Source organism: Heloderma suspectum, chromosome 2 (genome assembly GCF_057233095.1).
Source record: "Heloderma suspectum isolate Gila_16-S chromosome 2, 16-S_ref, whole genome shotgun sequence".
Lineage (NCBI taxonomy): Eukaryota > Metazoa > Chordata > Lepidosauria > Squamata > Helodermatidae > Heloderma > Heloderma suspectum.
In genome coordinates, this window is record NC_139459.1 from 202,504,459 (window position 1) to 202,520,314 (window position 15,856).

Here is a 15,856-nt window from a genome sequence, read left to right on the forward strand (position 1 = left end):
AGCTGAAATTTAAACAAAGCTGTATTTACATTTTTTAAAAATGCATGTTCTTCGGACCATACAGAAAAGCTCGGATTGTTGGCACAGTATCAGATACACTGATGTGATAATGTAAACAAGAATGTGTAGCAATCAAAATATTAATTCTTAAGAATAAGAGGTATAAGGGGTTTAAGGGAGAATTTTGGGGAGGGAAAAAAATCACAGTGTGAGGGAGACTCAAATACAACAGCCATGACTAGCATTAATGCAGACAGGAGATGCTGTGCCAGACACAATACAAGCATGTAGAATCAGTGGGGAAGGAACATGGCAGAAGAATAACCGGAACTTGTATTCTACCATAGTTATGACCTCTGTGCCTCAGCTCTTATTAATCTCATATATATATATATATGTATGTACATACATACATACATATATACACACACACATACACATATACACACACACACGTACATACATATATACTGTATATAGATATATACACACGTACATATACATACGAGCACCCACGGATTATTTTTGCATGTATAATGCATGTCCTGTGTTCCTCAGCTGTATTTGGTTCTAACACAATATTCCCCATGAGCCTTGATATAATACCCACAGCACAATAGGCTGCCTCTATGAAATGGATAGGGAGAGGTAGCCTTATTGCTATTTGCCTTTTCTCCTGTAACATGGGAAAGTGTTACCTCCAGCATAAGGGAGAAAAAGTGCACAACCAGAGAACAAAAAATCTCCAGAGGCAAAGAAACCCCTCCCCCCTCTAACCCCTGCCCCCCTAAAAGCCGCACAGAATATCAGGGAGGAGGGAGAAGAGACATAAGGAGGCAGCGACGCTGCCTTGTAGCTCTTTGCAGCTGTTCAAGTTTTAAATTGGACTGGATTTGTAGATGTAAGACATACATATGTTTTTAGAAGATTTACATTTTTTCACTTTATTTATTGCTTACAATCAGAGTTTTGCATTGTGCCCCCCACTTTTTCCCACCGTTCCTTGTGGTGGAGGGGCTTGAAATTCAAGCAGGGGTGGACAGACTTCAGGCTTCTGTGGTTTACTTTTTTTTGTTACTCGAAGATTCACCAACTGAAGCCTGGTCCAAAAAAATGTAGAATTAAATTCTGAGCCCAGGGATTTGTTTGAGTACCAGAACAGAATGGAGCTCGCAGTCCTTCCTTCTGCACACAAATCCACTCCAGGTTACCCTGCCTCCACAAGCTGTCTTCATTTCAACAATATAATTTAGGGTGTGTGCATGTCATTTTGTTGCTGCTATTATTAAAAAGTTGGAGGTCAGAAGTCCTTGCCAATCTACTGCAAGTTACCCAGAGATCTACCAGTAGATCCAGATCTACCTTCTGCCCAGCCCTGAATTAAAGAAAAAAAAATCTGGAATAATCCCTCGTCAGTAAATTGTTATTAAAACTTAGCTTAACTGAACCCTAACTAACCAATGCAGTTGCTATTTGTAGTTTATCTGAACATCGATTTGCAGGTGGTCCCAAGACCAAACAACCCCCCTCCACACATAAAGTATGCTTATGAGCATTTCCTCTAACACAGTTTGAGATCAGCGTTAACATAGTACAACACCTTCCACTTAACTGTAACAGTAATCATTTACTATGAAAAATAATGTCATACACATTAGCTCTTTCATAGAATGAAACTGCAGTTGCCTATTAAGGCTGTATGGAGCTCTTTCTGTACCAGCAACAAACAAAACAGTAAACTTCCTTACCCTTCTTTGCCAATTTCTCCAACCTTCAGTGCTTCACCCAGAGGCTCTTTCCCAAGTTTGGTCAAATTCATTTTGGTCTCGAGGGTCATTAGGAAAGATCCATTGTAGGATATTTCCAAGTCAATCCAAAGCCCTAGAATTGTTGGGAAAGCAACATTTTAAGTATAACTGACAACACCACACAATATCCAGGAAACACAGCCACAGACTATATACACAGATTGATCCCCACCTCTTTTTTCAGATCACTTGCTTCATGGCAAGCCAAGGCTATCATTACTAGTCAAATAGCTATTTAAATTTACAAACACGGACATAATGTGGGGGTGTAAGTCAGCAGATTTAGAAATTTTAGAATTTTAATGATACAGATGGTATTTGCCATGCTGGTCTCGGAAACAAGACACAAAACGTTTTACTAGAGTAACTTTTGCTAGAAAATAGGAGAACATTTCATTCCATTATAACAGGAATGGTCAGCAGTTAGGCTGAGATCTACTGGTAGACCTCTGGGTGATTTGGGGCTCCTTCACACCGAGCTTTTATCCTGCGATTGAGATTGCTCCTTCACAGAAGTTTGTGGGCTCTTCGCATGATGCCGTGATCATTCAAGGCGTCTCCTGCACTAAATGCTCTTTGTTCCATTTTTAAGTAGATCATAGATAATGAGCTATCAAATTACCTCGTTGTGTTCCGCTTCAGTTTCCTCAGTGAAAAGAGTTAAAGTGGCAAGAAGATGAGCGCGATCAATGAAAGATAATGGAAGTCTCAGATACGGGGAGAAGGGGGGGAGGAAGCATGTGAAAAGGAGAGCCGTTGTGATCCTGCATTTAAAACAGAAGTAGAAAGCCCCGTTTTAAATGCAGGATTTTAGGCTGGTGTAGAGATGACTTTGGAGTAGATCAGCAAGAGTCTCCAATTCCCATTGCAACAACAACTTTTTCTTCCTAAATTAAGTTACTGAAATGGAGAAAGCTTGGGGTAATGAGGATTGGGCTTTTGTCTGAAAGGTCTGTGAGCTCAAGTCCAGTTCTGGTACTGAAAACACATTCCTTGGCTTAGAATGTGCCCAGAGGCACCCTTGACTTTAATTCTTAGTGTATTTCTTTTGCACCTGGCTCCAGTTGCTGGATCCAGAAGGTGGTCTAGTAAAGAGGAAATAAGTTTCGCTCACTGTCACCTCAGGAAATTCTGAAGGCCACTTTTTCTACCATGAGCTCTTGTTGTTCAGTTCATTTAATTCAGGGGTAGGGAACCTGGCACTTTCAGACAGTAGCAAGAGGGCCTGCGGACCTAGCTAAGGCATATGTTCAACCTCACATTCCTGCCTGTATCACTGCTTCTCTGCAGTTCAGCAGAAAAGTTGCAAAACCACCCAAAGGCAAGAAGGCTGCATGGGTATTGTACCGCACACTGGAGTGGCGCTGCATATGTATCTGCCCTGAACTTTATATAGAGCACCTTTGCCCCCCAAAAGTTGGCTGCCACTGATTTAATTCTATTGCCACATTGTCCCCTCTGTTGCTCCACTCCAACGTATTCCACTGAAAGTAGTTCTACAAGTGTTCGCTAGAATCCAAAAGGCACCCAATCCTTGGCTACCACTTTTTTCCCCGAACTACAGCTTCCCGTGCTCCACTAGAAACTGCTCACATGAACGTCCCCTTGTGTTTCTGGAGCAGCCTGCCAGGCAGTGCAATGCAGAGGGGAGAAGAGGACTGTGACAGGAAGCTGAGTGCTCCAAAAACCAGCTGTGTGTGCAGAGCTGCCCACATGGGCCTCAGGATCCAGGTCCTAATGCTGAAATCCTCCAAGCATCCATCTGCCATTAGCTTCATTTCTGCAGGGAAGGACCACAGCTCAGTGGTAGAGCAGCTGCTTTGCATTCAGAAGGTCCCAGGTTCCATCCCCACCATCTCAAGGCAGGGCTGGAAAAATTCCTGCCTGAAACCATGGAGAGCCTTTGCTGCCACGCAGTGTCGTAAACATTGGGCTAGATGGACCAGTGTTCAGACTGATACAAGGCAGCTGCTTATGTTCAAGGTGCACTCGTAATGGAATGCATAGAACTGCCCGCAGTTGTACTGTTCTGTTTTCCTCTGTGCATCCCGCAATTATGAAGGAGGAAACTTTAGAGAATGTTTGTGAGGCAGAGAGATAAATGGCCACTTAGCACACTCAAAATGTCGTGCCCGTGAAGGCAGGAAATGAAAAGAAGCAGCATTTCAGAGCTTTACAATTTACAATGAATTTGGAGGAAGTGTGCTTTTTTTTTTGCCCAGAAGGAGTACACAAGCTGCTGATGAAGACCCCCTCAACTGCAACCCAGAGCAGCTTCTTGAGATTTACAAGCTACGTTTAGCGGGCATGTGCAAAATCTGTCCCGTTATTTCCATGGACCTCCACTTTTCCCTATGCCATGATCTCAGATATCCACAAACACTCCATGGAGTGTCTCTAAGGAATATCAAAACATAGGAAGCTGTCTTATATGGAATCAGGCCCTTGGTCTATCTAGCCTGGTATTGTGGCACTGGCTGGCAGTGGCTCTCCAGGTTACAGGCAGGAGTTTTTCCAGCCCTACCTGGAGATGTTGGGGATCAAACCTGGGACCTTCTGCATGCAAAGCAGGGGCTCTGCCACTGAGCTACAAGCCCTACTCCTTGCTTTTAAGAATTGCAGGTCTCGGTCTGCATGCACAAATGCAGAGGCTTTCCATCAGTTTCAGTTATGTGCTGGCCTGTGTAGGTGTTTGAGCATCCAGCCACAAGTAATTATCCTCCACTGACTCACAATTATTTTTTTTTTAATCTAACCCTTCCTCCAAGTAGTTCAGGGTGGTATACTTGGTCCCTCACTCCTTTTACCTTAACAACCACCCTGTGAGGTAAGTTAGGCTGAGAGACAGTGACTAGCTCAAGATCACCCAGTAACCTTGTTGTTGCAGGGTGGGTGGGATTTGATCTGAGATATCTCCAGTTTTAAGTCCAACTATCTATCCACTACACTGCACGGGATCTGTTTAGATAGAAACAGACAGAAGTTGAGTTCAGAATAACGGTCTGCACCAGAGGAACTACAATATCAGTGTTGGAAATCGAATCTGCTGAATTACCACAGCATCCCTAGTACTGAATATGCTCCAATTTTACAATTTAATTTAGTATCCTACTGAGGTTTTTTCAGTTCTAACGGTTCTGCAAAATGGGCAACTGTCCTTTTTTCTTTTGTCTAAATTGCATGCCTAATAGAAACAATAAGCTCTTTAATTAACAGGAGCCTATCAAGCAGGAACAGTCTTCCTACCTGTCTAGTCCTGCCTCTTTTCCAAAGTTCAAATCTCTTTGGACATGCAATTCAGGAAAAGAAGACATACTTTCCATTCAGTGGCACAAGCTCATAATCACTGATGTTCTTGAGCATTTAAAAGGGGTGGTAGTGAATGGGCATAAAGATTTACCAGCCACTGATATCAAAGGACTTCCTTCAGTGCAATACATTTGGAATCAGTTTCTTAGGACACAATCCTATGCCTGATTATACAGAATAAAAATCCTACAACTGCTGGGAGTTGTAGGACTTTTTTCCGTCTTAACACACATAGAATTGCACCCTTAAAGATCTTTTGACATTCTGCTTCTTTAAATGACTTCAGAGTCAGTGATGCATTACATATTCTGTAATACCAGCTCTAGGTATTAACCTAACCAGTTCAAGGAAGTCAGGAATTCCTCTGCAAGGTATGGAATAGGTCATTTCCACTGCAAAGAGTAGCTCATTCATGTTAATTAATGCACTGAATCATGAATACAATACAATATTTTCCTTGAATAGAAAAACAGGAATTCTCTTTGAAAAATCCAATGTCTTCCCATAAACCACAGTGAGAACATGAAGCAAAAAAGTCTATTAAAGCAATGCTCTAAATTTTATGATCTCATTAGTCTGCATTAAGGCACTGCCTGGAAAGGAGGTATGTTTTTCTATGAAGAGCCAGACTTCCTAATTGCTTATAAAAAGCACAGTCCTGTAGGGATTTAGAATACTAAACTGGATACACAGACTGACAATACCAAGCACAGAATTTTCCTTTGATTTTAGCTGGTGAAATGAAAGGGCACCAGAAACATTTGGATTCCGCATGTATCTGTAAGCCTAAAGCTGCCACTTATGTAAGCAGTGAGTCAGCATGCTCCAAATTACAACAATACTTTAAACAACATAATGAATTAAGCAAAAGAAACAACTCAACCAGGTTACCAAAGATGAATATTGTCTTCCCCTCTGCACAAATTCAAATTTCCCAATATTGAAAACATCAGAGGGGATGAAAAGCAGGTGCTCTGTACAACATACCCAAGTGTTTTATGTTCTCTTACAAAAATAGAACAGTACACTGTTTAGAGACAAACAATTTTAAGAGAGCTGAAGGTAGTATCATTATCACAGAGCCCTTGTTTTCTTTTTTTGTGCACCAGCCTTCCCCAACCCAATGCCCTCCAGATGTGCTGTACTACAACTCCTATTACCCCAGCCAGTCCAATACATCTGAAGGGCAGCAGGTTGGGTGAAGGTTAGTGTTCACATTAATTTCTTCTGCCCCACGACTATCTGGTCAGATTCAGAAGGTGTTCTTTGTTTAATATTTTGCTTTATTTGAAAACGCAAATATTCATAACTAGATATAACAGCAAAACCATAACAGATACTGCCTGGAAAGGAAATAAGAAAAGGGTTAACACGAAAGAGAGTAACATATCTTTAAACGAGAGGTGGGCAACTTGTGCTATGATTCCATTACATGCTAGAGTCGTGATTACGATTTTGGTTGTAGACAGTCTGAACCCTAACATTCCAAAATGGAAAACTGTGCCATGGGGAGGCAATCTCAGTGAGATTAGCTGGTAGATTGTCTATATATATATAAATATATATATATATACACACACACACACACGCTACCTCTCTCTCTCAATCTCTCTCTCTCTCACACACACACACACACACACACTCACTCACTCACACACACAGAATGACACAGGGAACATTGCCCACCTACACGTTTTCCTGTACACAACTGCAGATAAATAGGTCAGATTAGCTACCCCACAATGTCAACATTTTTTCTTCTGGCTTAATCATAAGAGTTGCTGTCGTAATAACCACACATGCACACAGTTGTGCACAACCATGATTTTGTGGGAGCTCCAGGCCAGAAATGACACCCCTTCAAATGGTAAAGGAAGGTACCATGCACCACTTGTGAAGCCTTCTATTTGAGGATAAAATGACAGAAAGCCTATGGGTAGTATCCAATGTTAGTCCTACATAGAGTAGATCCATTAAATGAATGAGACTTTAAATTAAGTCAAGACTTATTTGTCCTATTCATTTCCGTAGGTCTACTCTACATAGAACTAACACTGGATACTACCCTATAAAACCAAGTAAAATGAACAGCCATACAATAAAAATAAGAAAAAAATAAATCTAAGCAGCATTTATATACATGGCTCTTCCTCTGCAGTTTATAATATTACTAGATTTGGGGAAAAGAATATTAATGTAACATTCATAGCAACCCTGATTCCATCCCTTTTACTGTTGACTAGAAGCAACTTTCCCCTTCATGGATCGCTGCCTTGTTGTGGCGAAGGAGCTTGCGTAACTCAGTGAAGCCATAAGCTATGCCATGCAGGGCCACCCAAGACGGACAGGTCATGGCGGAGAGTTCTGACAAAATGTGGTCCACTGGAGAAGGAAATGGCAACCCACTCCAGTATTCTTGCCAAGAAAACCCCATGGAACGTATCACAAGGTTAAAAGATATGATGCCGGAAGATGAGCCCCTCAGGTCGGAAGGTGTCCAATATACTACTGGGGAAGAGCAGAGGGAATTTCCAAGTAGCACCAGAAAGAGTGAAGCGGCTGGGCCAAAGCCGAAAGGACACTCAGCTGTGGTTGTGTCTGGTGATGAAAAGAAAGTCCGATGCTGCAAAGAACAATATTGTTTAGGAACCTGGAATGTAAGATCAATGAATCAAGGTAAACTGGAGGTGGTCAAACATGAGATGGCAAGATTGAACATCGACATCTTGGGAATCAGCCAACTAAAATGGACAAGCATGGGCGAATTTAATTCAGGTGACCATCATATCTACTACTGTGGGCAAGAATCCCTTAGAAGAAATGGAGTAGCACTCATAGTCAACAAAAGGGTGGGAAAAGCAGTACTGGGCTACAATCTCAAAAACAACAGAATGATCTCAGTACGAATCCAAGGCAAACCATTCAACATCACAGTAATTCCAGTCTATGCCCCAACCACGGAGGCCGAAGAAGCTGAGGGTGATCAGTTCTGTGAAGACCTACAACACCTTCTAGAACTAACACCAAAAAAAGATGTCCTCTTCATCATAGGGGATTGGAATGCTAAAGTAGGAAGTCAAGAAATCACTGGGATAACAGGCAAGCATGGCCTTGGTGCACAAAATGAAGCAGGACAAACGCTAATAGAGTTTTGCCAAGAGAACATGCTGATCATAGCAAACACTCTTTTCCAACAGCACAAGAGGCGACTCTACACATGGACATCACCAGATGGTCAGTATCGAAATCAGATTTATTACATACTTCGCAGCCAAAGATGGAGAAGCTGCATACAGTCAGTAAAAACAAGACCTGGAGCTGACTGTGGCTCAGATCATGAGCTGCTTCTTGCAAAATTTCGGCTGAAATTGAAGAACGTAGGGAAAACCACTAAACCATTCAGGTATGACCTAAATCATATCCCTTATGAATATACAGTGGAGGTGACAAATAGATTTCAGGGATTAGACCTGATAGACAGAGTGCCTGAGGAACTACGGACAGAGGTCCGTAACATTGTCTAGGAGGCAGCAACTCAATCCATCCCAAAGAAAAAGAAATGCAAGAAAGCCAAGTGGCTGTCTGAGGAGGCTTTACAGGTAGCTGAGGAAAGAAGGGAAGCGAAAAGCAAGGGAGAAAGGGGAAGATATATCCAACGGAATGCAGAGTTCCAGAGAATAGCAAGGAGAGACAAGAAGGCCTTCTTAAATGAACAATGCAAAGAAATCGAGGAAAAGAATAGAATGGGAAAGACTAGAGATCTTTTCAAGAAAATCGGAGTTCTCAAGGGAACATTTTGTGCAAAGATGGGCATGATAAAGGACAAAGAAGGCAGGGACCTAACAGGAGCAGATGAGATTAAGAAGAGGTGGCAAGAATACACAGAAGAACTATACAGAAAAGATCTGAATGTCCCTGGTAGCCATGATAGTACAGTCACTGAACTTGAGCCGGACATCCTAGAGAGTGAAGTCAAGTGGGCCTTAGGAAGCATTACAAACAACAAAGCTAGCGGAGATGACAGTCTTCCAGCTGAGCTATTTAAAATCCTAAAAGATGATAATGTTAAAGTGCTGCACTCAATATGCCAACAAATTTGAAACACTCAACAGTGGCCACAAGACTGGAAAAGGTCAGTTTACATTCCAATTCCAAAGAAGGGCAACGCCAAAGAGTGTTCAAACTACCATACAATTGCGCTCATTTCACATGCCAGCAAGGTGATGCTCAAAATCCTACAAGCTAGGCTTCAGCAGCATGTGAGCTGAGAACTACCGGAAGTACAAGCGGGGTTTCGAAGAGGCAGAGGAACTAGAGATCAAATCACCAACATACGCTAGATCATGGAGAAAGCAAGAGAATTCCAGAAAAACATCTATTTCTGCTTCATTGACTACGCTAAAGCCTTTGATGGTGTGGATCACAACAAACTGTGGCAAATTCTGAAAGAGATGGGAGTACCAGACCACCTTACCTGTCTCCTGAGAAACCTGTACGAGGGTCAAGAAGCAACAGTAACAACCAGACATGGAACAACCGACTGGTTCAAAATTGGGAAAGAAGTACGACAAGGCTGTATATTGTCGCCCTGCTTATTTAATTTATATGCAGAATACATCATGAGAAACGCTGGGTTGGATGAATCACAGGTCGGAATTAATATTGCCGGGAGAATTATCAACAACCTCAGATACACAGACGATACCACCCTAATGGCAGAAAGCGAAAAGGATCTAAAGAGCTTCTTGTTGAGGGTGAAAGAGGAGAGTGCAAAAGCTGGTTTGAAACTCAACATTAAAAAAACGAAGATTATGGCATCTGGCCCCATCACTTCCTGGCATATAGAAGGGGAAGAAATGGAAGCAGTGACAGATTTCATTTTCTTGGGCTCCAAGATCACCGCAGACGGTGACTGTAGCCATGAAATTAAAAGACGCTTGCTCCTTGGGAGGAAAGCTATGGCAAACCTAGAAAGCATAGTAAGAAGCAGAGACATCACCTTGCCAACAAAGATTCGTATAATAAAAGCTATGGTTTTCCCAGTAGCAACGTATGGCTGTGAGAGCTGGACTATAAGGAAGGCTGAGCGCCGAAGAATTGATGCCTTCGAACTGTGGTGCTGGAGAAGACTCTGAGGAGTCCCCTGGACTGCAAGGAGGTCAAATCAGTCCATCCTAAAGGAAATCAACCCTGACTGCTCATTGGAAGGACAGATACTGAAGCTGAAGCTCAAATATTTTGGCCACCTAATGCGAAGAGAAAACTTCCTGGAAAAGACCCTGATGCTGGGAAAGATTGAAGGCAAAAGGAGAAGGGGACGGCAGAGGATGAGATGGCTAGATAGCATCACCGATGCAATGAATATGAATTTGAGCACGCTCCGGGAAAGAGCGGAGGACAGGAAGGCCTGGCGTGCTATGGTCCATGAGGTCACGAAGAGTCAGACACGACTTAACGACTGAACAACAACAAGAAGCAATTTTACATGGTTAGATAACCCTAGAATAGTTGTGTTACCAAAGCATTCTACAACCTTAAAAATCTAACCTGTTACCTTTATAATCAATAGCGGGCTTGTAGGCTTGAAGTACTTTCGGCACTGCAATTCCCATGTCCAGTTCAGTTAGTGTTAGCTCATTCATGAAGTATGGCAACTGGGGGGCGGGGGGGAGAGAGAATAAGAAAGTCAGTCATGTTACATATAGTTTGGCTGTCAGTCTGTAATGAGCTTATGGGAGTGTCTAAATGAAAAGAGCCTGTATGAAACCTTGGACTCATGCACTCTCCCTTCCCCTCTCCTCCAGCCACACAACTGGGAGGAGGAAGAAAACAGAATTCAGTTTCACTTTAGCAGATTCCAGGCTTGTCATTATGTGCGAACCAGAAATTGTGATTTAAAAGAAACTCTGGTCAGTGGCTAAAGAAGTCTACTGGCTTGTTTAACAAACTAGTTTATTTTAAATCTTAATTCCTGATTTGCACATAACAGCAAGCCAGGAATCAGCTAAAGTGAAAGTGAATTCTGGAGGAGTGTTGGAGGGGAAACAGGGGTGCACAGGCTCCTTTCTGTTGGTGCACGCATCGCTAAATTATGGTTAAATTATGGCAAAGTGCTATAGAAGCAGAGGGCTGCCTTTCCTGATCTAGTCTGTAAGCTTCTGGGTGGCTAGGCTCTACTTACTAGTCACTATCCTTGCCTACCTCTCTTCCCTGGCAAGATAATGAGGCTGGTCACACAACATGCTAACCCACACTCAGTGGTTGAGTGTGGGGTTGTTTTGAACCATGGGTTGTTTGTTGAACTGTGAGTTATCATGTTGTCTGAACGCAGCCAGGGTGGCTTGTTAACCATGCAGTGAGGCTTATTTTTCTCGAAGAAGCCACCTTGAGAACCCATGGTTTGTTGTTTGGTTGTTCAGGGTAGCTAACAAGCCACAATGCATGGTTAGCAAGCCACCCTGCGGAAAGTGTGCTGTGCTCAGACAACACACTAACCTACAGTTCAACAAAAAACCCACAGTTCAAAACAACCCACACTTAACCACTGAATGTGGGTTAGCGTGTTGTGTGAACCCAGTCAATGGACAGGAGACGTTGCAATGTGTAGTTTGAGTCTAGTACCATTTTCCCTAATTGTTTGTAGTGCTCAAGCTTTTAACTACTGTCTCTTTCTTCCCAGCCTCTGATGGGTAGCTGGTGAGGCAACTTCAGCTGGGTACAGCAACAATTACCAAGATGACATGGATAAGAAAGAGGGTGTGTTAGTAACAGCTAATTAAGTTGATTTGGTTAACTCTGAAAAATGTTTGACAGCACCATTACAGTATTACTTCATGTACATCTGCTCCCATTGGTAGTACATGCCCTGGTCTCCTCTCGTTTAGTCTACTGTAATATTGCTCTACGTGGGGTTACCCTTGAAGACAGTTCAGAAGCTGCAGCTGGTACAGAATGTAGCGGCTTGCCTGATTAAAGGCAGCCGCCAGCGAGATCATGGCACTCCAGTGCTGAAGGAGTGGCACTGGTTACCAGTTGTTTTCCAAGCCAAATTCAAGGTGTTTTGACCTTAAAAACTCTATATAGTTCCGGCCCAGCCTATCTTAAGGAGCGCCTCCAGCAACACCAGAGAGGCTGCTTAACAAGATCAGCCGTGGATGGCCTTCTCTCTATCCCATCAGCCAGGACAGCTAGACTGGAGAGGGCGAGGGAGAGGGCCTTCTCTGTGGTGACCCCCACTCTGTGGAACTCCCTCCCTAGGGAACTCCGCAATGCCCCCTCTTTAATGAGCTTTTGCCATGCATTAAAAATGTGGTTGTTCAGGCAGGCATTTGGGCTGGGTTAGGGTATTTTTAGAAATACGATGTTTTTAATGTAGAATTTTATTGTTTTAAACTGTTTCTATTAATGTACATCACCCAGAGTGGCTGGGTGACCAGCCAGATGGGCGATTAATAAATTTAATAAATAAAATAAAATAAATTGGACCAAAGTGCATTCATCACTCAATGGTGATAAACAGTGAATGCAGGAAAAGCTTCTGCTGTGTTAGGGGTGGTGCCTTTGTGGGCAGAATTGCACATTTCAAGCCAACAGATGCATTATCCATCAGCCACACACAAATATATAGGTCATTACTGTTTGCAGGCTAAGATAGAGGGACAAAATGTTATTTGCACTATCAAAAAACTGACTACTTTGGGCTCTCAAGGCTGGGGAGAGAGATAGAAGGGAAGCAGGGCCACCATCGGTTTGGCTAAGAAGCCAACTCACACAGGCTCCTCCCTCCATCAGCTCTCACCTAACATCAGGCTGAGGCAAGCGAAAGATGGGAAGCAGGCAGCGGAGGCTGGTGGCTCCTATTTCAGTGGGGCTGTGGATCCACTCTGGGTTTCAATCAGAACTCTAAAGGAGCTATCCAAGGTGCCCAACCCACTTTTGGGGATAGGGTGCAGCACTATGGATAGTTTCTTAAAGTTCTGACTGAAACCCAGAGCAGGTTCACAGCAACATGACATCAGAGCCACCAGCCTCTACTGGAAGCAGGGCCCCTCCATTGGATCTGCTGGAAGACCAGCAACATTTGGCTCCTCCTCTTCTTGAACCATTTCTATTCCAGCTGGTCACTAGAAGAACTTTGCAACTAAGAACTAGTGCCCAGGTTTCTTCCCTGCTCCAGTCCCTTTTCCTTTCGCATCATGTCTTTTAGATTGGGAATCAGCTGTGGTAAATAACTACACGAAGGGCCAAGTAACTGCATCGTTCAAGGGAAAACAAGTTGGAAAAAACACAAAGGGCCCTGGCACCAAAGGGCAAGGGAACATCTTCCAGCCACACGGCCTGGAGCTAGGCATTTTATTCTGTGTGAAAGAATTAAAAAGAGAGACACTTGGGAAAGAGATCATACCTTTATTTTGCTGAGCTTCATTTGTATCTTCTTGGAGACCATATCAGACCAGTATTTTTCTCCCAGGAAATCCCAAAAGATTCTCCCAAGCAAAGCATTTACCCAAGCTTCCTGCTCCTCGTCTTCACAACTGACATCTGGCAACTGGCGGGAAAGAAAGGTTTTTCCACTTTTAGTAACTGTCCCAATTCTGCTGAAGTTACACCATTTCACCTTGGCTACTATCTACCAAGGAAACTGCATAGCACACTTAACAGACTAGCAAGAACCTGTTTATAAAAATGATATAATTTTATCTACCTACCAGCATGTTAAACTTAAGCATTTCATGTGCATTATTCAAAAATATTTCCCAATGTCAACAGTCCTCTATTTGAGAGCAAGGGGTCATTTTAGCAAATGGAGAAGAGCTAACCAGTGGCAGGAGATAGAAGCCAGCAGAGGAAAGAGCATCATCAGGAAGTCAGGGGAAGGATATGTGCATTTACTATCACAGTCTGCTACTGAACATCCCAGTCACTGTCAGCCCCCAACTGCAGCCTACCAACAAGACTGGAAATCAGGAAGCCTAGACGGTTGGCAGATCCGGTGGGACTGCCAGATTTGGGCCACTTTTAACAGCACTAGGCACAAGCGGCAGGAGATGGCAGCCAGCTGGTTGCAGAAGGGGAAATGCTAGAGGCAGCACGCCTTTGTATGCCAGTTGCTGGGGAACCCTAGCAGGAGGGTGCAATTGCATTCTGTCCTGCTTGTGGGCTTCCTGTGGGCATCTGGTTGGCCACAGAATAGAAACAGAATGATGGACTTGATAGGCCTTAGTCTGATCCAATGTGGCCCTTCTTTTGAAATGTTCAAAGATGGGAGCATCCGTTTGAGGGCACTGCTTTTAGGAGGAGCAAGGGCAAGGTCTTTGAGAAGCAGGTCCCTCTGCAGGGTATGGAGATAAAGTTTTTAAAATGATATTTATGAGTTGGCCTGTGGGTGTTAATTGAAATCCAATTGCGATCTTGAATAGCGTAAGACTTCACAGTTTGAACACTCTGTAACTCTTGCTGCTACTCTGGTGGACCAGGAGATGGTGCAGTTCTTGTTGACTACATGTATTTTTATTATTGGGAAAAAGGCAGCATCATTCTCAGGACAACATTGGATAAGGCCCAGGAAGCTAGGCCAGGCCCATATGTGTATGAGGACTAGGAAGAAAGGACTTAAAGCAGGGATGGAGAACCTCCTGTTATATCTGTTGATGGGTAAGCCATATTTAATAAGTAAATTAAATAGAGTATTCATTGCTGAGGCAATATACTATGGAAACCAGTAAACAGAAAAAGTAGACAGAAAATGTTGACAAAGTGGGCAGCGCTCTGCAAAGCCCATGGAAGATATACCCTTCCCGACACCACACTACCGGTAGCGAGAAGAGAAACCTCTTGACACAATAGGGCAACCATAATATTTAAAGACAAAATAGTTAAACCATATACTTCACCTTCTTCACAGCTGTAGGGCTGCTGTCAGCACTTTGAACTGGACTAGCTATGGGGCTTGTGTGTTCTTGTGGAATGCACTTTGTCATATACACATTATAGTCCAGAAACATTTTTTGTCTCAAGCTGGCTGCCAGTTCCTTCTGCTTTGGCTGCAAGAGAATTTCTTCTGTGCTTCCTTTGCTGCTGCTACGGCTGTGTGTAAGAATTCCAGACTGGCTATTGGATCTACTGTGTGCTGGCAAGAATCCTAAATGCAGGTGGGGGGGAAACCTCAGTCATTAATAAGTAATCAAATACGAAATTCAATGACCGTGAAAGCCAGAAGTTTAAGATGCTAATACTCTAGTGAGATGCAATGACTGTAAGGTTGTTAGTATGGCAAGACAAGAAGCATACATTTGGTTTTATCTACCCATTGCGGAAGTGAATACAATATATTCCAAGATTGCTATACCTTAGAATTTGTCTTTAATGTAGCCGTACATGTAATTGGAGACATCACTCTCTCACTTAGCCAGTTCCCATAGATGTGTTTTTATTAATTCATCAGTGAAATAGATTTGAATTTTCACACACCTATGCCTGACAGTGCCCCAAGGCAAATGTTAACTAAACTGGCTACCGGTAAATCCTTTTCAAGAGTTAAAAAGTACATATTCTTAATTAGCAAGGTATATTGTGGTAAATGCAAGAAGCAACTCTTCTTTGGAATAAAACCCTAAGGATGAATAGAACACAGAAAATTCCAGAGAAAGGCAGCCAAGGCTGCAAAGTGTGGTGTAGTGTGACTAGAGTGTTGTAGTGTAGAGCCAGTGTGGTGTAATGGCTAGAGTGTTGGACTGGAG

At 43.0% G+C, this 15,856-nt stretch overlaps 1 protein-coding gene across 8 annotated transcripts in view; it reads right to left on the reverse strand.

Annotated features, from left to right (window-relative positions):
- TEX2 (testis expressed 2) overlaps positions 1-15,856 on the reverse strand; it is a 99,904-nt gene that overhangs the window by 14,971 nt on the left and 69,077 nt on the right. For all 8 annotated transcript variants that reach the window (XM_084837400.1, XM_084837392.1, XM_084837397.1 and 5 more), the window contains 4 exons: positions 15,011-15,258; positions 13,522-13,665; positions 10,672-10,771; positions 1,749-1,881 (listed from right to left, as the gene is read on the reverse strand). In XM_084837400.1, coding sequence (XP_084693526.1) covers positions 1,749-1,881; positions 10,672-10,771; positions 13,522-13,665; positions 15,011-15,258 — 625 coding nt within the window. The remainder of the gene's footprint in view (positions 1-1,748; positions 1,882-10,671; positions 10,772-13,521; positions 13,666-15,010; positions 15,259-15,856) is intronic.